Source organism: Lissotriton vulgaris, chromosome 6 (genome assembly GCF_964263255.1).
Source record: "Lissotriton vulgaris chromosome 6, aLisVul1.2, whole genome shotgun sequence".
NCBI classification, from domain to species: domain Eukaryota; kingdom Metazoa; phylum Chordata; class Amphibia; order Caudata; family Salamandridae; genus Lissotriton; species Lissotriton vulgaris.
The window spans coordinates 1,329,744,842-1,329,769,408 of record NC_141694.1 but is presented as its reverse complement, the minus strand read 5'-3'; the positions used below and the strand labels follow the sequence as shown (position 1 = coordinate 1,329,769,408).

General features: G+C 45.9%; 1 protein-coding gene across 1 annotated transcript in view; it reads right to left on the bottom strand.

Moving 5' to 3' along the window:
- Positions 1 to 24,567, bottom strand: part of LOC147708844 (pantetheine hydrolase VNN2-like) — a 130,934-nt gene that overhangs the window by 5,349 nt on the left and 101,018 nt on the right. The window contains exon 6 of the mRNA XM_086927466.1: positions 23,040 to 23,210. Within this exon, the coding sequence (XP_086783592.1) occupies positions 23,040 to 23,210 (171 nt within the window). The remainder of the gene's footprint in view (positions 1 to 23,039; positions 23,211 to 24,567) is intronic.

The following is a 24,567-nucleotide window of genomic DNA, read 5'->3' as shown; positions in this document are numbered from 1 at the left end:
GATGCCCCGGTTACTTACCGGTGATCTTCATTACTCCGAGTCCATGTCTTCCTCGCCACAGTATTCACATATTCACATATGAGCCTCCGGCTCCACACAGAACTCCAAGTCTAAAAACAGCGCTCTAGTCTCCCCTCCCTCCTCCAAGATGGCCCCCAGTGGCTCCAACCAATCCCATAAAGGGATACATAGACAGCAACTCGACCTGAAAAACCAAGCCGCAGACATGAAGCCACCACCAGGGCCGGGAGGGAAGGGAAACTATACTGTGGCGAGGAAGACATGGACTCGGAGTAATGAAGATTACCGGTAAGTAACCGGGGCATTACCTCCTCGTCCTGTCTTCCTCGCCACAGTATTCACATATGAGCCGATACCAAAGCAATCAGCTTCATGTAAGGAACACACACCACACCAACAGTGCAGTGAAAAACATATCTTTAATATACAGAGGCATAGCAACCAAAAGGACAACCTCTCAAGGCACCCCCGCAGATAAAACAGAAGAGGCAAACGAAACAGAACCCCCACCCCCAATCTGGAGGCGGTAATGGGACATGAAAGTATGTGAGGAAGACCACGTAGCAGCCCTGCAAACATCCTCCATGGACACCCCTTTGAAAGAAGCCCAGGACACAGCAACAGATCTGGTGGAACGACCCTGAACAGGAGGGGAGGGGACCTCAGAAACCGAAGCATATGCCAACAGAATGGCCTCCTTAATCCAACGACTGATCGTGGAGAGGGAGGGTTTCAGGCCCTGACGCGACAAACCAAAATTGACAAACAAGTTGTCCTCCCTACAAAAGGAAGACGTGCGTGACAAGTAAATCAATAAGGCACGACGAACATCCAAGAGGTGCAAAAGGGATTCCTCATCCGAGGAAGGATCAGGACAAAGAACCGGAAGAACCACCTCAGCAGACCGGTGAAAAAAAGAATCCACCTTAGGAACAAAGGTAGGATGAGGGCGCAAGACCACACGGTCCGACAAAACCAACAAAAATGGGGCAGAACGAAGAAAAGCACCCAACTCACCCATACGCCTGGCAGAAGCAATCGCCACAAGAAACACCACCTTGAGCGTTAAAAATTTCAAGTCCACCGACTCCAAAGGCTCGAAAGGAGCCTACTGCATGGAACGCAAAACCAAAGGAAGGTCCCAAGGAGGAGGACACATGATAGGACGGGGGCGTTGGAAAGAAAGAGACTTAAAAAGTCTAGCAACCAATGGAGAAATAGAAACCAAACGGAGGACATGAAAAGCCCGAATGGTGGCCCTTTGAGCCCGAAGGGTCGAAATGGCCAAGCCCAACACAAAACCATCATTCAGAAAATCCAGAATGCGAGCTGGATCCAAAGAATCCAAAGACAGCCCACGACCCACACACCAAGAAGCAAAATTATCCCAGTGTTTGGCGTAGGATTTAAGCGTAGAAGGTCGCCGGGACTGTTGAATGACCCCAGCCACAGTCACAGAACAACGCTCACGCATCAGAGAATCCCTCTCAAGAGCCAGGCCCGCAGACCCAGGGAACGGAACACAGGTAGGGGAAGAAGAGGACTCAACAGAGGATAAGGTACGAATGGCAAGGCCCACCCCGGAGACACAGCCAATTCCAACAGCAGGGGATACCAAGGGCGACGCTTCCAACAAGGAGCAACCAGAAGCACAAAGGACCCCTCCCTCTTGATCTTCTGCAACACAGCTGGAATCAGGGGAACAGGGGGAAACGCATACAACAGACCCTTCGGCCAAAGGAATGAAAGTGCGTCCACCTTCCAGGCATCCCGGCAAGGCATAATCGTGCAAAAGCACGGATCTGGGCATTGTCCTGGGAGGCAAACAGGTCCACAATCGGACAGCCAAACATCACCTGCAACCTCCTGAACATCCATCGTGTGAGGGACATGGACACCTTGGAAGGAAAAACCCGGCTCAGACAATCCGCCACAGTGTTCTCCGCGCCAGGTAGGTAAATGGTAGAAAGGGACTCCAGATGAACATCCCCCAACAACAAATTCGACGGCTGAGGCAACTGAGGAAGCGAACCTTGCACCCCCCTTGATGGTTCACATAAGACATTACAACCTGATTGTCCGTTCGGATCTGTACATGGTGACCCCGAACAAGATCCGAGAAATCCAACAGACCCAGAAGGACGGCCTTCAGCTCCTTGTAGTTCGAGGAACATGACAACACCGACTGAGGCCAAACCCCCTGAGTCGTCGAATCCCCCAGAGTAGCACCCCACCCCAGCAGGCTTGCATCGGTAGTGACCACATGGGTGGGAACAGTCAGAAAGGGGCGGCCCCTGGACAGATGACCCTTGACCAACCACCAACTCAGGACCACCCGAACATCCTCCTACATAGGAACCATAACACCCATATCGAGGGAACAGGGGTCCCAATGCGACAAAATGTGGGACACCACCGGGTACATGTGGAGGCGAGCCCACGGCACCGTCAACAATTATGCCGACATCAGACCCTGAACCCTCAACCATAGGCTCACAGGATGAGAATGCCCCACCAACAGGGCACGAACTGCAGACATCCGGGACAGAATTCGGGGAGGGGGCAGTAACACCATCCCGAACTGAGTCTTGAACAGAGCCCCAATGAAAGTCAATTCCTGCGCCGGAAACAGGGAGGACTTTGGCACATTCACGAGGAACCCATGATGCTCCAGGACATGGCACACCCTCTGGACATGTAACTCCGCCTTAGGAAGAGAAGAAGCAGAAATTAAAATGTCGTCCAGATACGGAAAAACACTCATGCCCTCCCCATGTAAATGTCCAATAAGAGGAGCCAGAATCTTAGTAAAGATCCTGGGAGCAGAGCAGAGCCCAAAGTCAATACCTGGAACTGGAAATGATAACCCTGTACGCAAAACCGGAGAAACTTCTGAAAGTCCGGATGAATAGGGACATTCAGGTAAGCATCCTCCAAGTCTATTGATGCAAGGAAATCGCCCTGAGACACCAGATGAAGGATCAACTGAAGCGAAACCATTTTGAACCGTTGGTGAGGGATGAAAGTGTTGACCCACTTCAGGTCCATCACAGGCCGGAGATCCCCAGTGCGTTTGGACACCAGGAAAAGTATGGAATACACCCCCTTCCCCAACTGATCGCTGGGCACAGGAATCACCGCCTTTTTGACCATCAGGGAATCTATGCCTTCCAAAAGCGCCAACCTTTTTACAGGATCTCTGGGACAAGGAGTGGCCCTGAAACAGTCTGGGGGCGTCTGGGCAAATCCAATGCGCAAACCTTCCAAAATCACCCGAAGCACCCACTGGTCTGACACAGTCTCTCGCCAAGAGTCCATGAAGCAAGTGAGGCGACCCCCAACCGGACCCACACCAGGAGCGATCCGGTCAGGATTTGGAAGCAGGAGCGGAGGAGGTAGACGCACCGGAGAACCGGGACTTATCAAAGGAAGGAGCACCCCGGCCACGCCCCCTACCACGAAAGGGCTGACCAGCCCGATCCCTCTTAGAAGGACCAAAAGACCTCTGTGAACCAAAGGCACGGAATCGGCCAGGACGTTCAGGAGCAAGCTGTTTACGGTCCTCCGCCGTCTTCTTCACCATCTCGTCCAGAGGCGAACCAAAAAGCTTAACCCCAGAAAAGGGGATCTTCATAAGCAAGTTTTTCTGTGCAGCATCAGCCTTCCACGAACGGAGCCACAACTGTCGCCTTGCAGCCACAGAAGATCCAGCCGCTGAAGCCGCTGCCCCCAAGGAATCAAAGGAGATATCCGAAAGCAGACAAACCTGTTGCTCCATCATTGCCAGGGTAGAAGAAACATACTCCCCCTGGTCCAACAACTCCGACAGAGACTGAAAATCCTTGAGCAAGGACTGGATAGTGTAAGACGAATAGGCCGCAGCCCTGATAGAAAAATTTGCAGCCGCAAAAGTGCGTTTCACTGCACCATTCACTTTACGGTCAACCGGGTCAGCAGGAGAAGAATCCTCCGAAACAACAGACCCATGTGAAGACATGCTGGCCAACAAGGAGTCAACCTTCACAGAGGCAAGGTATTTCACCGCAAAATCTATCTCTTACTCAAAAAACGCGGAAAAGAACCCTTGTCCATATCCTTCCATTCATTGTCCAAGACCTTCAAAACGGAAGAATGGAGAGGCAAAGAATCAGGCTCAGGTCGTTGATATTGAGAAAACAGATCGTCCTCCAGAGGCACCACCGACGCAGGAAACATCAAGTTCTCGCGAATGTGACCCAGCACATCCTTTAGGTCGGCACCTTGCACAAAGCGACCCCTGATATCAATGTCCTCCTCATTATCAGAACCAGCAGCAGCAGCGGTATCAACCCTCGCCTTCTTATCAGGAGGAACAGGTACCTGCCCCTGCAATGCAGCAGCCACAGCAGAATTAATCATCTGCTGCAACAATTCCATAGAAGGAACTGTCACCCCCGAATTACAAGCCCCATCCAAGGAACCAGGAGCAGTAAGATCCGGAGAACCACGTTCCATCATAGCCACACACGAGTAAACGAGTGGAAAAACACAGGCAATGAACAGGACAACATGCCCGGTAGAAAAAGGACCCGAGGTTGCTAGGCAACCACAGAAACCAATCCCCACTCGGTCACCAACAAATAAATGGACCGGGAAGTGCCGCACGCATGCGCAAAAGACAGCCCCACACCGTCGCTGAAAGCAGGAGAAATGGAGACCCAAAGGCGCCTCCTATCGCATGCCCAGAACCATCATCAGGCAAGAATGCCATCGGGAGCCTCCGGCCCCCACATCAAGAGCACCCGGCACGGCAAGAAAGAGAAGAAATGCAAACGGAAGCCTCCGGCTCCCAGAGCAAGTGAACCCGGCCGCGATACGGCTGCTCAGCAGGACGCGCGGCCGGGAAAGGCAAACAAAACAACCGCCAGAGCAGGGCTCCAGGCGCCCCACCCAACGATCCAGCAAACGATCACAGCCGGAAAGAAACGCCACCAAAGTCCGCTAAGGCAGGACAAAAGGCGCGAAGGCAGAAGAAGGGGGAAAAATAAAATATGAAAACCCGCAAACAATAATCATGGAAAAACACGAAGAAGTACACTAAAAAACTACTTCCCCCAAACTAGATACCAAGGACACAAGGGGACGGCTCAAGCTGGACCCCAGCCCCACTCACCTGACCAGCAGGGAACATAGCACTTGGAGTAGTGCAGAAAAAAAGAACAGGTCGAGTTGCTGTCTATGTATCCCTTTATGGGATTGGCTGGAGCCACTGGGGGCCACCTTGGAGGAGGGAGGGGAGACTAGAGCGCTGTTTTTATACTTGGAGTTCTGTGTGGAGCCGGAGGCTCATATGTGAATATGTGAATACTGTGGCGAGGAAGACAGGACGAGGAGGTAATGCGTGTTTTTTTTGTTTGAAGAAGCAAATTGAAAGACTCTCCTTTTATTTAGGAAATGGTCTTTATTGGGGATGAAATTAAAGGGGGCGGTGCCCCTACGTCTAAGGACAGAAACAGTCGCTGTCTACGACTCCTGCCTATAAATTATTATTTCTGGGATAATTAACTAAACTGCTGAAGTGTTATATTAACAACAGTGGTTATCATATGCGTTTTATAATAATACATTTCTCTCGCCGTAGTGGGACTTAATGAGGGAGAGCATGAAGTGTGAAGGGGAAAAAAAGTATGATGTTAATTAATGGGTAAGGAAATGCAAGCAGAAATTTTTTAAACCCTTCAAGGTACAAGAGATGCATGTTAAGAATGGGGTACAAAGATGGAAAAGGAATTGAGAGCGTGTACCAGGGGAATTGAATTAGGCAGAGTTAAGGGGTGGTAAATGAGGAAAGGGGATCAGAAGTGAACTGTGATTTCATCTTGTAGAACTGTAGAATGAATATTTAAACACTGTTTATGGGTGGGATCGCAATAGTCTCAAAAGCCATGAAACAAACATACAATGCATGGATCAGGAGAATTGATTAACAAGTGGGAGGACACATTGTTTCAACAGATGAACGGTAGCTACCAATAGGCCTGAATCTGCAGTGACACTGGAGCCCAGGCATGTGAGGGGCCTACCACGCTCAAACTTTTTATGAGTTTTACTAGCCAACTTAGGAGTTGATGGCTTATTCCTTTGCTTCTGTTATGTCCTGTGGCAACCTTGCCATGCTACTGCTCAATGGCTGCAACATTGAGATCAGTCTAATTTAATCAGCCCAAATAATAGGTGTGATTACAAGAGCCCCAGGAACACATTCTGCAGCATGGAAAAGGTAAATTGATACATGTTGTATGGGGCTTTACAGAGATGCACGTATTTTGGGGGTTTGTGGAAATAACAGAAAAATAAATTGAAACAATCATAAAAACATTTTAATGATATAGATCAACCATTCTCATCCTTGTGACTTCTGTGGACTCCCACTTAGTCACTACTGGAAGCTAGGAACCTAGCCTCAGCAATTTCTAGTTTTTGAACCTCAAAACAGTACACAAAAATAAAGAAACAAATATAAATCAGAAACAAACACATATTATGAACTGTTTTATTTAATTCACACACAAAAAATATACAAAAACAAAATTTGTTGAAGGTTGAAGCTTTTGAAAGTTTGGTTTATTTCTAAAAGATGAATCAATATTCTATACTTTAGCATTTCACTTGTCTTTATTTTTCCTAATGCATGCTCTTTTTTTGTGGCACATGCCAATGTCAATTGAAGCCACCATTCGTCCAAACTAGATTCTGTTTGTTGTACTTGCACTGCTCCTACAGATCAAGCTACAGGTCTGCACTTAGGTTTTAGACTCTAGTTTCTAATTCTATATATTTTTTTTATTTGTTTATTGATTTTCATAATACACAGTAATCAGCATATATCACATTTCAATTGTACAGCATCTACAAATGCCAGCTGAAGTACTATCTTAATAACAAACCTAACAGCCGGTACCGCATTTAGCAACCCTGCAACATAGTGGTCTTCAGAGGGTGAGGAGACAATAGCATAAAAAATATGTACAGCCAAAGAAAATCAGTTGAGGGCTGAGACAATTACAACAGTACAGTTCGTGTGGATCATATGATTGGAAAGAACAGGGTGAAAATACAGCACTAAGACATAAGCATTAGCAGGGCCCTGACACATACAATGTGATTTTACAAATACCTAATTCCCAACCCCCATGGAAAGGGGACAGCTAGCCAACCTTCCCGACCCGTGGCTAGTCTGAGCTGCAAGCAGAGTCATTATGCGCCGTGTTACTCGGAGGTAGTGTCCTCCCACACGACCACTGTATAAACGGTTCCCATATGTTTTTAAGCCTAGAAGTTGGCGGCATTAGTTCCCAGTACACCCCAAGCTGAGTGTGGCCATAGGTGACGTCCAACAACCATTCATTAAAGGTGGGTATTCTCGTCCTGCCCCATTTAATCTGCCTGCGCACATATAGTAGTAGGAGAGCATGCAATTTTCGCCGTTGGGGTAGAGTGTGTTGCACCAGTCCCAGGAGGCCCAAGTGCGCTGAAGGCACATCCGTCCGCTCAACAATCTGGTTGACTGCCAAGAAGATGTCCGTCCAGTATTTCACAAGCGACCGACAGTCCCACGCCATATGTAAAAACGAAGCAGGCTCATGCCCACACCTTCAGTAGCGTGCATCCTCGCGCAGCCCCATTCTGTAAAGACTAATGGGGGTTCTATAATAACGATGCAGGAACTTGAAGTGCACAAGTCTCAGTTTGTAATTAGGGGATAACTCAGTCATTTGTTTGCAGCAGTAATGCCATTGTTCTTCTGACAAGGGAGGGTCTAATTCCACGTTCCAAATTTGTAGGGATTTGGGGTGCGTGATGCGGTTCTCTTCCTGCATGGTGGAATATAACCTGGTAACTAGCTTCTTAGGGGAAGCTTTGGCCAAAACAGTTTCCAACGCATTCAACGTCGGTGGAGCCTCTGGGAAACCCTCCCACATCGCACGGCAGGCAGTCTTTAATTTATGGTAGGCGAACCGCTCAGCAAAGGATGTTCCCTGATCATCCGTGCCTACTGATAGAGGCTTGAAGGTGCCATCTGGGTATAGATCAGCAAAGGTTAACAGCTGTGATCCTCCTGCGTCCAACACCCTTCCACCCTGCTCCAGGCATGGCAGTATGGGGTTATCCCGCAAAGGCATATAATATTGGGACATTGGCGCGTCTCTGGAGTTCCCTCCAGACCCATCTCAACAGGTCGGCAGTGTCAATATCTTGCTGGGGCCAAGGCGCCTTTTTGTAAAGGGCCACTTTCAGAGGGGTGGGTGCAACCGCATCCATCTCCACCGCAACATGTGGCTGATACGGAGTGGGATACATCCAGAAGTGGAGAAATTGAGCTTGTGCACACAATGCATAAAGCTTAGGCATATATTAATCCTAGAACCAAAGATCTTGCATAAATGTGTGAACCAAAAACATTGAGTATAAGAGAAGAGGACATAGAAGCCTTACTCAGACGTCCGTCGACATTGAACCCAGGAAATACAGCAATAAATTCAAGTCAAACAGCTGAACTAGAAAAAATAACCCGCCTGAAGAAAAAAAAAATTGAACATCATTACACGGAGAAGTATTATTGGAACATTTGAGGGCAGGAACAACGCCGGTAGGACTACAGGTGAAAAACGTTCCAGTGATCTTCATCGAAGATCCTGATTATCTAGAAGGCTTCAGCCACATTGGCACAAAATGCTCCAGAGACTGGATGTTTCATTCCATTAAAACAGCAGAAAGGTTGGGTCTGAAGGAACAAGAATTGATTAAAGAACTAGAAGACCTATCGGAACAAAGCTAGCTTTAGCCAACCGCAAAAAGGTTATCAACAGAGAAACATGCAAGCAGTATCGGAGCCTTGCACGGAGACGCCTGTACACCCGGGAGCACGTCCAGCTTAGACTACAAGCCAAAGAACAAACAGGAAAAGAAATCGCAAACAAGAAAACAGAATACTCCACAACGTGAGAACCAAACTGACAACAACAGATGAAGAACGATAAGGGTGTATCATGATGTCCTACAGACAAAACACACAGCCCTGAGGAAGACCGCACATGAAAATAGCCTTTGGTCCTAACAGAAGACGGTCGAAACGCGTCGGCAAGAACTAGTGGATTGGAGGACTTAACGCATTTAGACTTACCCTTATGAGAACTAATAACTCAAAGGAGTAAAACACATAGCAGAGTATAAACTGCATGGAACAAAATCTCCAACCCTATTTAGGACTTGAGAAATAGATAAGACTGAGGGAAAAAGAGGCTAGGACCCCAGTCAGTTAACCTTTAAAACAAGAGTAGGACAGAGTGAAGAAAAACAATGCTTTTTTGCTTTGATCAATGAATGTTTATGTGTATAAAGATTTAAATGTGATGTATATATGGTGTATAGTAAATGTATTGTGCATATAGATGTTAAATGTATATATGTCTTATATGGAATTTTTGATTTGAAAAAAGGAGAGTTGAATTCTTAAGCTTTCTGAACTGAAGGTGGATACCAATATATAAAAGAAAAGATACAATGAATGCATAAATCAAATGCTTAATTAACCAGAGTCAATAAAAGGGACTACTGAGGTAAAAAGAAAAAGTGTTATCTATGGTGTCAGAGGCATTGTTGTTGTGAAAACACAATGCATAAAGCGGCATGTCCGGAGCTCCGAGGCCACCCTGCCGAAGCGGAAGCGTCAGAAGGTCCCAGGAGGCCATAGCTTGCCCACCAGCCCATACCAATGACAGCATCTGCGATCCTAAGGTTTTATAAAAATGCTGTGTAAGGGGAATAGGTACATTAGTAAATAAATACAAGAATTTAGGCAATACTACCATTTTCAACAGGGCTATTCTCCCAGTGAGGGACAGAGGCAACGTAGACCATATGGCCACCTTAGATTCCAGCCAAGTCATAGCCCGTCCAAAATTCAGGTTCCATACGTCCTGTAGGCGACGACTAAGCCCACTCCCATATTTTACTTCATCAGCTTCCCATCTTAATGGGTATTCTGAAAACACCTCAGGAGTGCCATCAGTGAGTGGGAATATCACAGATTTCCTCCAATTTATGGTGATACCAGAAATACCTCTGAAGCGAATAAAGTCGCGGTGCACTGGATCAAGGTTGTCTGATGGTTTAAGGATATAAATTGTGACGTCATCCGCGTACATGGAAATCAAGAGGCTCCTAGAGCTGAAGCCAATTCCCTGAGCCGTATGATGTTGCCTAATTCTGGCCGCAAGTGGTTCCATCGCAGTAGCGAACAAGAGGGGTGAGAGGGGACAGCCCTCCCTCGTCCCCCTAGTTATGGGAAAGCAATCCGAGATCAAACCATTGACCCGCACCAGAGCTTGGGGTTGTTTGTAGAGTAGTTTTATGCAGGTGATGAATAAGGGGCTGAATCCCATGCGTACCAGGATTCTGAAGAGGTATGGCCAGTCAGCGAGTCAAACGCTTTTGTAGCGTCTAAGAAAATTGCGGCCGCCTTTGTGCTGGGGTGCAGATAATGGAGAACGGAGAACAGTGTTCGAAAATTAAGCGTCGTTGCTCGCCCAGGAATGAACCCGGACTGATCCGTGAGAGCCACCATCGGTAGCAGGGGTTGTAGACGATTGGCAATGAGTTTGGCGTAAATTTTCACGTCCACATTGATCAGTGAAAGTGGGCAATAGGAATCGAGTTCTTTTGCATCTTTATCGGGTTTCAGCAAATTCATTATGAGCGCCTCGCGCATCGAGGGGGGAAGGGTGCCAGATTCCAACGCCTCATTATATACGGCAAGCAAACGGGGGGCCAATTCCTCACTGTAAGCTTTATAGAAGGACGCTGTCAGACCATCCGGTCCGGGAGCCTTACTCAGGGGTAGGCTCTTAATCACCTGCTTGACATCTTCAGTTGTTATGGGTTAGTCCATATAGCGTCTGTGTGCGTCATTGAACCAAACAAGTGCTATAGAATCTAGGAATTCTTGCAAATTTTGGGATTGGACCGTTTGGGTAGCAGTGTACAGAGATGTATAGAACGCAACAAATTCCGTAGGACACCCTCCAGCCCTGACACCACCTCCCCATCTGGTATATGTATAGTATAGATGAAGGCATTTGAATTAGAGCGTCTGATCATGTTAGCAAGGGTGCAACCCGGCCTATCTCCCTCCCCATATCGCCTGGCTTCCGCGTGCTTCCCCAAGAATTTCAGCTCCCTCTGGGCCTCCTCAGCAAACTCTAGAAGCTTGCTCTTCAGCTCGGCTGCCAATGCTGGACTCGCCTCTGTGCAGAAGCGCCCCTCTAGATCCTTAATCTGATGTTCCAACTGTGTCAGAGTCCCCCTCGGTGCCTTTAGGACACCCGCCTGCCTGGCAATGCATTTCCCTCGAATCACCACCTTAAAGGTGTCCCACAAGATGGCCTTTGATGGGACCGTACCGGGATTGAGTTCAAAGTACTCCACCACATCTTTCCTGATTTCCTCCTTAAATGCCTCGTCCAACAGCGCATGAGGTGGTAGTCTCCAGCTGAACGCGTGCATGGGCGCATCTGGTGGCGTAAATGTGAGAAAGTATGGAGCATGGTCAGAGAGGGACCGCGCCAGATGAGATGTGTGTGTCACCCAGGATGCCACGTCAGAGGATATCAGCAAATAGTCTAAGCGCGACCACGCAGGGTGTTGTGCCGTAATGCATGTCCCATCCCGCTGCGATGGGTGCCTATCTCTCCAAATGTCTACCAGTGCCCCCTCAGAAATTAGGACTCGCAGAGCTGCTCCCGCCTGGGGGTGTAGTGGGTATGGTGAGCCTTGCCTGTCTAGGTGGTCATTTAGCACTGTGTTAAAATCACCTCCCCATATTATCGAGTCACATTGTGTCGCTACAACTCGAGACCAGACATCTCTGAAAAATCCTGGGGAGTCAACATTTGGTCCATAGATGGCCACTAGGACAACCTGTTTACCTCCTAAAAGACCATGGAGGACTATATATCTGCCTTCCTGATCTCTGTGGATCTCTATATCTTTCCAATCTAGATTTTTGCGGATCAGTATCGCCACCCCACGAGCATAATTGGAATAAATAGCAGAGTGTATTGTCGCCCATCGTGCGTGACTGAGTCTGGGTGATGGTGTGTAATGTAGGTCTTGGCTCGCGTTGCCGCTTTGACGTGGGTTTGACTCGTGGGTTTGGCTCGTGTCTATCTCACGAGCCAAAGCCCGTGTGTGGTATTGTTATCTTTTGAATGTTTTATTCACGAGCTACGGTCCGTGCATACCGTGTTATGTTTTAAAGTGTTTACCTCGTGCATGGACGGCTGAGTCTTTCCGTTTGCCATTGTAACCACCGGCTTTACGAGGACCAGACGTCCATGACGGGTGGAGTTATAACCTGTGGATTAAACTTCACTTACCTGAATCATTTGCCTCCTCTTCATTTACGACATATTTTGGCGACGATCGGGAGAACTCCACCTCACCTACGCGGATTTTTCTTCATTATCAGCACCTCGTCAGCGCTTTCATCATTGGACGAGTGATGGTTTAAACCTCCAATCAGCGGAATTGTTTTCGTGAATTTCTTTTACTGACAGACTCATTGGTCGGTTACAATCCGCTGCAACGATCCATTTCATTGGATATTCTTTTCTAATCTTCAAGAGGTATTGTGTGGAAACTTGATCGTCTTAACAAGGTACTATGATTCTAAACATTTATTTACTAGCGCACCTTCAACGATACGCACGTTGTGTATGGAATACTTTGGTTTATACCTTGCGTGTCATTTCAGCGATACGCACGCTTCAAAAATATAACAGTTTAAATATTTATTTACCAAACGCATCTCCAACGATACGCACGTTTCATTCAGAATCAAACAGGTTAACCATTGCGTATCATCCCAGCGATACGCACGCTTTCAACACTTTCAACATTCTCACACGATATTTCACCGCGTATCTCTGCAGCGATACGCACGCTTTCCATTGGGATTTAACTTTATTGGTTTCAGATCTCTACAACGATACGCACGTTTTTTTGAAATCTTTAAAAACTATCTGGCATAATTAATATAGCAATTGTTCAGCATTATACATATAAAAACTACCTGGCATAATTTATATAGCGATTGTTTCAGCATTCTGCATATTTTAACTCAGGGTTATTTTAGCTGCTATAACAATACCCATGTTTTCAATTATTTCGTATTTTTGGTGTTAAGATTACTGTAATTTTAGCCTATACAAATCTACTGTATTTTTATTAAACATGACTAATAACCAGTGGCATCAAATTACCCAACCCCCACCTTTCTTGAGCAAACCTGGTACTCCTGATATAATTTGGTCTGAATGGTTCGGGTTATTTGAGAACCATTTAGTCGCCATTGATGCTGCTGATTATTCTGACAAGAGAAAGTTCGCTATTCTTTTTGGTTGTTTAGGTCAAGCTGGCCAGCAAATTTTTAAAAGTATTGTTCCTATAGCGCCTCCCATTTCACAAGATGAAAGTGGAGATAATCCTTGGAATGTGTATATTGAAGCCATCGCCAGATTAAAAAAACAATTTTGTGATGAACCTAACACAATTTCTATTCCAGGAAACAAAAAGAAGAGGAGAAGGTAGAAGAATACATCGCTGCTCTCAGAGTGTTGGCAATCACTTGTAACTTTGAACCTTCTCCAGACTAATTTATTAGGGATCAATTCGTATTTAATTGCGTTTCTAGGAAAATTAAACAGAGGATTCTTGGGTGCAAGAACCCATCTTTAACTGAAGTCATAGACCTCGCCCTTAGTATTGAACGCTCTACTTTAACCAGTAAAGTTGTAATGGAACCACCAAAACAGGCGGTCAATGCAATTGACTGTTATGACTCTAATCAAGAAGAAACCCTGTGTGCCATTTCTAATAGAAACAGAGTACAACCTAGTAAATTTATTCAAAAGAAAAAGACATTTTTCTGCTACAGATGCGGTTCAAAAGATCATATAGGAACGCTCCGAACTGCCCTGCACTCAAAAAGCGTTGTTCTATTTGCAAAAAAATTGGACATTTTCAAGGAGTTTGCAGATTCGCCAAGAAGCCTTCCAATGTTAATTTGGTAGACTTTGATGCATGTTCTGATTCTTTTAAGAACATTGTTGTAACTCTAGATTCTAACGGTGATATTGACTCCATTAAGGGCCCACTATGTGCAGCTATTATTGATAATGTTCACCTTCAAGTTATGGCAGATTCAGGTTCCCCATATACAATTCTTAGAGATTCAACCTTTTATGAAAAATGGGACAAAAGAGTCGAATTGATTGAATCTGATGTTAATCCACTGGCATTTGGTGAGAAGAATATTAACATGTTGGGGTATTTCGAAGGATTAGTCCAATGTCTGGGAAGGGAAACCGTCACTAAAATTTATGTAGCAGAGAAAGGTAAAGACATCGTGGGCTGGAAAGACTTAGCCAGGATGGGTCTTTATTTAGTCCCCGGTGATGAGAATCCCATCAAAGTTGGGAAGTTACCTACTTTTAAAACTGATCTACCCATTGCTGTGATAGATAATCATAATGTAGACGTGCAAGATATTATATCAGAATTTAAACCTGTTTTCAAGGAAATGGTGGGGAGTGTCAAGGGATTCGAACACAAGATTAGATTGATACCTGGAGCTCTACCAATAGCACATAAAGTTAGAGCAGTTCCACTGAGCGTCAGATCAGAATTGAAAATAATGTTAGATGATTTGTGTAAACAGGGTATTATTTCATCTATCAATTCTTCACAATGGGTCGCACCAATTGTAGTCGCCCGTAAAAAGACAGGAGAAATTAGATTATGTGCGGATTTACGCTCATTAAATAAGAACATAATTGTTGACTGTCACCCGCTTCCAAGAATCCACGAGCTTCTGGCTAACATAGGCGCGCAAAATGGTTTTCGCTGATCGATCTTAGGTCAGCGTACCATCAGGTGTCTTTGGCAAAGGAATCCCAAGAACTTACTTCTTTTATCACACCATTTGGAGCTTTCAAATTCCTTCGCCTCCCTTTTGGTTTAGCGTCTGCTGGAAGCGTTTTCCAGAAGCTGATGGATGTATTATTTCAAGGGATAGCGGGTGTACAGGCATACCTTGATGATATCTTGATTTTTGCCAAAACGTTAAACGAGCATAATATTATCCTCAGAAATGTTCTTTCAATTTTGATGTCTAGGAATATGACTGTTCGCACAGATAAATGCAAATTTGCAGTGAACAAGATTGATTATTTGGGACATACAGTCTCGGATCAAGGTATCACTCCCAAATTTTCAGTTGTTAGAGCCATTGAAGATGCAAAGCCTCCCCCTGATAAAGATGCCTTACGATCCTTCCTTGGGCTAGCAGAGTATTATGCCAGGTTTGTTCAGTCATACTCCCAGTTAGTTGAACCTTTAAGGAAACTTTTGAGGAAAGGGTCTAATTTTGTTTGGACACAGGAGTTGGACAAGGTTTTTTGTGAAATTAAGAAGTTGATTGTTTCTGCAAAAGCCATACATGCTTTCAGGGAGGATGCCATCTCTGTTATCACAGTTGATGCAAGTATTTCTGGTCTAGGAGCAGTGCTTACACAGAAGGTTAATGGTCAGGAGCAAACTGTGGCGTTTTTGCGTCTAGAGCACTTAAAGAATTCGAACAGAGATATAGTACTATCGAGAGGGAAGCCCTGGCTTGTGCATGGGCGGTCCACAAGTTTAAAATGTACATTTGGGGTAGAAGATTCAAGTTGGTCACTGACCACAAGCCACTAATCTATATCTTTAATAAATCCAGTTCAGCGTCCATGTCTGCACGACTGATGAGATTAGTCTCAAAGTTGCAAGAGTTCAACTTTTCCGTTAAGCATATTGTTGGTGGCAAGAATTTTCGGGCCGATTGCCTGTCAAGGATGGCTATGGTCAAGGATGACGAGGAGGATTTTCTAGTGGAGGATGTCGAATGTGTAACGTTTGTGGATGCTGTGGATGAAATTAGTGATGTGATTTCCGAGAGTGATTGGAAGGAAGCCACCGCATTAGACAATGTGTTGTTGAAAGTTATCGAGTTTACCACCCGTTGTTGGCCTGAACCAAGAGGGTTGAGCGGTGATTTACGTAGTTTTGCTCAAATTGCTGAGGAGCTTTCTGTGGAGAACGGTGTAGTACGAAGAGGTGAGAAATTTGTTCCTCCTTTTAAATTAAGAGAGTCCATTATTAATAAGGCTCACCAAGGGCATTTGGGGACGACTAAAACCTCTATGCGTATTAAACAACACTATTGGTGGCCTTCAATTGATTCCCAAGTAAAAAATTTGATTGACTCTTGTCCGGAGTGTTTATTATCCGACAAACATTGGCGCATGTTAAAAGTCCCTCTACACCCGACGGATTTTCTTAACTCTCCCTGGGAGAAAATTGGGGTAGATTTTTCAGGTCCTTATTCCATTCTTCAGCAGGAGAATAGGTACATTATTCTTTTGGTGGATTATTTCTCAAAGTGGATGTACTTTGATTTCGTTAAATCTCCAGATTCAGACTCCACCATAACCTTTCTTAAGAAAGTTTTTGATTTAGAAGGGTCCCCTAAGTTTATCGTCACGGATAACGGGACTCATTTTGTCTCGGATAAAATGTGCAAATTTTTGAAGCAATTGGATATTAAACAACTCAAAGTCTCTCTTTATTCTCCAGCTTCGAATGGTCTTGTCGAGAGGGGGAATAAAGTAATCAAAGAAGGTGTCCAGACGGCGGTTTCTTGCGGTTACAGAGTAGATGAGTTCGTGAAGCAAAAAGTATGGCATTATAATACCTCTCCTCATTGCGTGACTGGGGTTTCCCCATTTTCCTTACTGAGAGGCAGAGAGAATCGTTCTGTTTTATTTCCTTCCTGGTTGCACCAGGGTTCTGCCGTTAAAACTATTGATTTGGACTCTGTCAAGAAAACTGTTCTCGAAAAACAAAGCCAGATGAAGTTACATTTTGATGGTACCTCAGATGGTAAAGTGGTGGATCTGCTGGTTGGTGACTGGGTTTTAATCAAGAACCCCGGGAGAGTAGTTAAAGGACGTTCAAAATTTTTTGCCCCTATTCAGGTAGTTAAAGTTAGTAAGGGAGCAGCTTTTCTGGGCAAGAAGGGTTGGTGGAACAAACGCCAGTTAGTGAAAGTTTCTGATCACCAAGCTGAAATTATCAAAGGCAGGAAGTATAGTGATAACTCTGATAATTTGGATTGGAGTTTTTGGATGGATACCCCTCCCATTTCTGGTGTTCCTAATCATTCTTCCACGCAGCTTCCTGAGGAGGGTTTGCTGGATCCTCCAAACGTTACCGTTGACCAGGATGCCGCAACTCACATGAAAGTTTCTTCTTTCGGCAGACACATCAGGGCTCCTGAGAGATATAACGAATTCGTTAAATTCTAGACATTTGTTTTTCTTGTGTTTTGTTTCATTTTTATTTTCTGCTTCTTTTTCCATTTTCATTTTGTTCACTGTTGTAAGGGGGAAGGTGGTGTAATGTAGGTCTTGGCTCGCATTGCCGCTTTGACGTGGGTTTGACTCGTGGGTTTGGCTCGTGTCTATCTCACGAGCCAAAGCCCGTGTGTGGTATTGTTATCTTTTGAATGTGTTATTCACGAGCTACGGTCTATGCATACCGTGTTATGTTTTAAAGTGTTTACCTCGTGCATGGACGGCTGAGTCTTTCCGTTTGCCATTGTAACCACCGGCTTTACGAGGACCAGACGTCCATGACGGGTGGAGTTATAACCTGTGGATTAAACTTCACTTACCTGAATCATTTGCCTCCTCTTCATTTACGACATGGTGTAACATTCAAGTGCGTTTCTTGTAAAAAGCATATGTCTATATTGTGCCGTGTCAGATAAGCATGCATAAGTCTGGCTTTCCTGTTGTCATTCAGACCCCTGATGTTCCAGGTTAACACATTAAGCCTCACTGGCTGCATTGCAGCAGATATCCCATAAGGACAGCATTGACTCCTCTCCCCGGAATAATAAGGAGCTCCAACTTTGAGACCAGAGAATGCGGAGGTTGTGCTGAACAGAACATGAAGAAAAAAGTAACCAAACTACCCTTACACCACCCCCACCCACTCCAACCCCCCAAATAGGTTGTGTAGAATCCCCCCCATGCCCACTATAAAAGTGGGCAAACGTGAACATTGGGATACTTCCCAGGAGGGCGAGGGTACAGAGGCATACTCCCCCGTTTGCACAGGGTGGCTGAGTTCAAAATTAAACGCCGCTACACAGCGGCGCGGCTAGGCCACCCACGGATCCCTCCAGCTACAAAAACATTGGAGTTAAACCTATGTTAGCGCAACACATGCAACCACTTGGAATATCCAAAAGTAGAACGGCAGTTAGCATAGCGACTTCATGACAGTTTTTGCAACATGGGCGAGAGGAGCAAAACATGTTCAAAAGTGCAACAACCACGGGCAAAATCACACATAGTACTGTAAACAACAATTAATCATTATCACTAAGTCGGTCAGCAAGTGCCTCTGTTCCGCCACCATTTCTCTTTGACTTGGGCCCACATATGTGTTTGGCGAATTTAAGTGCAGATTTAGCATCCGCAAAAAAGTGGGCTGTTCCATCATGGGACACCTTAAGTTTTGCAGGATAAAGTAAAGAGTATGGGATCTGCGCCTGCATTAGCAGGCGTTTAGTCGGGAGGAATTCCCGACGCGCAGCCTGCACTGTGGGGATGAAATCAGGATAAAACTATATTTTGTTCCCTTTGTGAGTGATTTTACCCCGTTCTCACGATAGTCTCAGGATGGTGTCCCTGTCTTGATAATTCAAGATTTTGGCCTAGATGGGCCTTGGCGTGCCCCCAACCGGTGGCCTTGGGCCCAGCGCTCTATGAGCCCTTTCCACCGCAAACACCAGAGAGAGGTGAGGGTCAAAAAGCTCGTTTAGCAGATCCGCAACAAAGATCTCCATTTTAGGCATGGCCGTGGTCTCCGGAATTCCCGTGAGTCTGAGGTTGCTCCTCCTCGAGCGCGCTTCAAGGTCATCGTTCTTTGCCCTAATGACAGTTAGGAGCTTGTCCATGTGTAGGAGTTGTTCTTTTGTTTCTTGTCGGAATTCCTGAAACTCCACCTGCCTATTTTCCAAGCCGTCCAGACACGTTTCGTGCGTTGTGACCTGCGTTTTCACCGCTTCCAAATGCGAGGCCAGGGTGTCCAGCTTAGCGTCTATGCTCCGTAGGCTCGACCGCATTTCAAGCATGAGTGATCACAGGTCTTCGTCCCTTTCCTCCGACACGCCATCTCCCCCAGTCGCCCCATTAGCACCTGGGTCTTGGTCAGATTGCTTGTTGTTTCTCCTGCTTTCAAACGTTATCTTGGGCTGCTTCGCGTCCGCCTTGCCCATGATGGCCACACGATGCAACCTCCCAACTAAATCCACGAATGGCTTTGTGCGCCGTGAGGGGTTATCTTCAGGCGTGGGGGCGCCAAACCGCCGCAGACAGCTGCACCAGAGGGGTGTCAAAATTCACAGGGCCTATTGTCTTATAGGGCTATGAGACTTTAAGGTACCAACCAAGGATTTCCTGCAGGTTGTTTGCCCACAGTTCAACCCTAGCTGCTTCGGTCAGCCTCACCGATGTGTGATGTTGTGGCCAGGTCGCACCGCCCGCATATCTAGCCGCGCACCATCATCCTCTTCTATGGGCCAGGCTTCAGCAAGAAGGGGCACCAAGCCAACCCGCAGCAGCAGGAGTTCACACACCCCATATGGCAGACACCAGCGGCTCAAGCGTGCATAGATGAACCTGCCAGCAACACAATGGGATCCCAGTTGTTAAGTCATCCCCTTCAGTATACCAGTGAGGCTAACCCAGTGGCATCGCTATGATCCCCCACAGCCAGCTCCAGTACAATGCCCAATCGCCCCGGCTCCTCCTCGTATCGGACAGCATGTGGCCCAGGGGAAAAATTCACGGGGATTCCTCCTCCATGAACAGACAGTTAGGCAGTGGTGATTCAATCCCGGGTTTGTAGACAAAAAGGGTGCAGTCCTGTGTACCCGGCCCTGGCGTGGGTCACTCCGTCCGCTTTTTGCGTGCAAGACAGCCGATCAGCACTCAAAATGGCCACCTGCGCGATGCTCTTCACGGCAGCTCCCCGTCTGGTCTCCGGGTGTGAGCAGTTTCGGGACCCCACGCAGAGCCGCCGCAGCCTCCACTCACCCTCTGCAACACAGGATTGCAGATCGCCCAGACGTATCTAGACAGGTACGCTCTGCGGTCATCAGAGGCACGCCGGCCCCGTCGCACAGGGTCTGCTCCGCACCGGGCTCAAGTTTGGCTTGCCTCCGGGGCTCTGGTTCCTGCCACCAGTACGCTGTCCGCTACAGGCACCGTTCACCACGCCGCAACGATTGTCCGCCTCACATGTCGGTTACCGGCATAAAAGTTAGATGCCTGCGTGCGCCAGGATCTCCCCTGGTAGCGCAGCCTGCCGCACCACCTCAAGCGCGTCGTTTTGTAGGATAAGTGTAGGATAGTCAACTCAGCCGGCGGAGCTCGCTCAAGCAGCGGCCATTTCGCAGCCCTGCTAGCCACGCCCCACTTATCTGCTAATATTTAATTTTCTAAACATTCATAGGCCTCCTACGTAGGCATTGAAGACCCCAGGTTTAGAACTACTGATCTAGAGGCAACATGACAGAATATAAACAAGGAGAGCTGAGGACAAGCATACTAAGCTGTAGGAAAAACATTGCTACATGAAAAGTTACCAAGTCAAAATTGATGGTGCAATATTATTGAACTAAAAATAGAAGGGCCACATGTTTTAATTTTTTTATTAGGTACACTGTAAAGCAAGGGTATCCACCATAGGCCCAGGTGAGCAAGACGCAAACCAGATTTTCAGGCTATCCTCATAAATAATTGTACATGAAATTGTTCCAATTAGAGATTATTCACATAGGCCCCGATTAGGATGTCCGGCGGCCCGCCACTGACAGGTCATCGGTTGCGGTCCGCCCAACAGCCATGATAGTGGCCTGACCACACATTATAATGTAGTTGGTCGGAGCACGGTGGGCAGATGGACCTACAACACCTCCGACAGGCTTAAGGAGCCTTTGGTTTCTACAATAGAGGCTAGGGGGGCACATGTGGTTCCCTCCCCAAACATCCATGCACTGTGTGTCAGGCTCCAGATGGTGCCTGGCACATAGTGCATGGATTTCTGCAAAATACTTTCTTCCATTGTGGCTTGTACCGCAGCCCTTTTCCGGGCTGCAGCACAAGCTGCAATGGAAAAAGACATTTTTACGACTGCCTACACAGCGGTTGCATCATAATTAGGCGAGTGGAACTGCAGACTACATGTCGGGTGGTTCCATTCCCAAGGGGATGGTGGTCTGATGTTCATCCGACTGCCATCGTAATCTGGGCCATAGAAAACCTGTTAGGAACTTGCATGGACCCCCACTTGTAATTAAAGCAAACATTGTTGGTTCCAATCTTTTTGGCTTTTGTACATTGAAGGGGCAATCTTCAGTAATACACAGAAGCAGTAACATCTGGGTGTATGTGGTGGAAGTGCATTTTCTCTACATAGTGACAATTTGTGTTCTACCGTAATTCAAGCTCGACCTGTGTTGTCGGCTAACGAGCATTACTAAATATTTTTATCAGTATATAAATGACAAAATGATTGACACAATTAAGGGAGCGGAAGTGGAGTAGTCTGAGAGCATTGAAGTTTTCGACGGAGCAGCACAAGATCTAAGAGGGATAGGAGGTTGAAAGAGTGCAGGATGACTGTGCAGAGCTTGATACAAGGTGGATCAGTGCAAGATCCTAGGTCAGTGTAGCACATGGTTCAGAGGTGGAGGAGGCAGAACAGCACATTATCAAGTGTGCAGTACCGGGTCCAGGTAAGCTACATAAGGACCAGCGGTAGTTGTAGCACATGTAAAATAAATGAAAATTGTCCTCGAATGTAAACTGCAAAAGTAATTTTCTTTTGACAAAGCTGACGCCTAATAATGATGGACCAAATTTACAAAGAGTTAATGCAATTCAGCGTAGCAAGTAAGAATGCATTTGCATTAACAAAGCGGCAGGCACCGCGCGGTGCCTGCCGCTTTGTTAATGCAAATGCAGGGGGGTACCACATGTGCCCCTCCTGTGCACCCCCACCTCTCCTTCACTCCAGTGGCTCACAGAAGGCCCCGAAGTGAAGACTGCATGCCTCCGCCACGGAAAGGCATCTATCCTGGGCCATCCTAATATGGCTGGCGGTGTCAAATAGACACCGCCATCATGTTAGACCTTTTACGCCCCGGTTGCAAGGCGACCGGGGTGGAAAAGCAGCTTTCCGTCCTCTGCGGTCACCTCCGCCACACTAATATGGCGGGGGGGGAATTTAGCTGAGGACGGTGGGCGGATTGCCCACGCCAGGCCGGCGGTGGCTACCGCCAGCCTGGTGAGGGCAATCCGCCCGCCATCCTAATGAGCATAGGAGCATTGTTGGCATCTAAGGCGTGATTTTTTAAAAAACCTCTGCACTTGTAGAAACTCTGTACGTTTGTTTCTACCTTTTGAAAGTTGTCCGTACTCACCCTTCCACTTGTCCCCTAGCATAGTGAAACTCTTGAACATGCTACCTGTTCTAAAAACATCTGAAGTTACGTGCAAAAGTGTGTGTTGGCTGTACTCAGGGAAGTTGAATCTTCAACTCATGCTAAATTGTTTTGTGATTCACGGTTTTAATACATGCATTTACAGACTCAAATGAAAGGTCTATTCTGAGGTTTTGTTTAACAGCTGATAAACTATGTATACACGTGCTTTGTCCATAAATATGACTCTGGGAGCAGTGTTCCCACAGAATAATGCTGTTTAAATGCAGCTGTTGAAGAAACAAATACCACTATTGAAGCCACTCGTCTGCTCGTATCAGTCTTAGTTTTGGGAGTGTTACATACAAAAGAGAAATATGCCTACCTGGAAGTCTTCCAGCCCCGGCTCAATGCCATTATACAGGACCTCTGGGAAAACATGCTTTGTACCAAAACTGCCACATAGGGAGAATGATTCAAACTTTGTGGAACTTTCTTCTGCAGGTTGTCCACATGTTTTCAAATCGGTGCTTTTGCACTTCAATAACGTGCAAATCTATTAGTAAGGAAACATATGAATTAAATTATATGAAATAATGCAGCCGGTGAGAAAATGTATTTTAACATTTTTAACTACAATAAGCAGGTAAGTAATCAAAAAGATTTACTGAGCATCCCATACAAGCAGGTCACACATTCATTGTTTAAATAAATTTGACAGCGTTACCAGCAATAAAAGCGTTCTGCTAGGGAGTCATACGAAAAAACGTACATTCTGTAACGGTATTTCCTTTAAATATCAAAAATATCGCTAATTTGGATATTGCTGTATTAGATTCTGAAATTCACATTCAGCTGGCTCTAAAGGCTAATGCTTTTCCATTTTTCCACCATAATTCGCACTGTCTAACAGCACAATAAAAATATAAGCTTTAAAAGACCCATGATTTAGAATGTTTAACACACTGTTGAAGAGGTCACACCATCACTATATTAATGTACTCATGTTTTTATCAAGGTTTTATTTTAAATCTAGCAAGGAGTAGCCTCCAACAAACTCAACAGAAGTAACTATTTCATGCCGTTTATTGTTCTGTTTGTTTCCCATTTTTGTTTTTCTTTGCGACTGCTTGCATATTTTGGACACATTAGATAAACAATCTCTTTCAAATGTGGTGCCTTCTACCATGAAACGCTCAGATTAAGACTTAAAAATGATAATGACAGTGACATTATGTTGATAGCAAATAGAAATGACCGAACAGGGCCTGCCCAAGAATTGCCAGGCTCAAAACCTAATAGGAACACAAATGGGACACTATAGCCTCCCTTAAAATTATATGGAATTGATGGACAGCCCATCCAAGCAATCGAAAAACATGAAAACAATGTAAGAGTAAATGGCTGAAGAGGTTAACCCAGAACTCATATTTCTTACTTTTGACCTGCCCAGGGCCCTAAACTTAATGTATTTGTTGAAGAATTGATGACATAAGGTCTAGAAATGAATTTAAGCTGTCTGCAGCCAGACTAACAAGCATTGGCATAGCCAATAGGTCTCGGGTTTTGCACCTTTTAAGTGTTTAGCCATGCAACAGTTGATGCTGTTGCTCTAAGGATATTGTGCTGCATAACTAAATACTTATAAGGTCCCAAAAGCGAGACCTATTGGCTATGCTAATGCTTGTTACGTATGTTTCCAGTAATAAAATGTAGTGGAACAACAGGTCGTCGAACTGTATGATTATCACAAACAGCGCTAGAATTAAACTATCGGAGTGAGTCAAATTTGGGAAATAGGACGGACGAGGCAGGCGCGAAAAATGGGAAATAGAAGGAAGGGATATAGGAAAGAGAAAAATGGGGTAAAGTAAACAAACAGGGATGGTAACAGATCAAAAGTGACGGGGAAG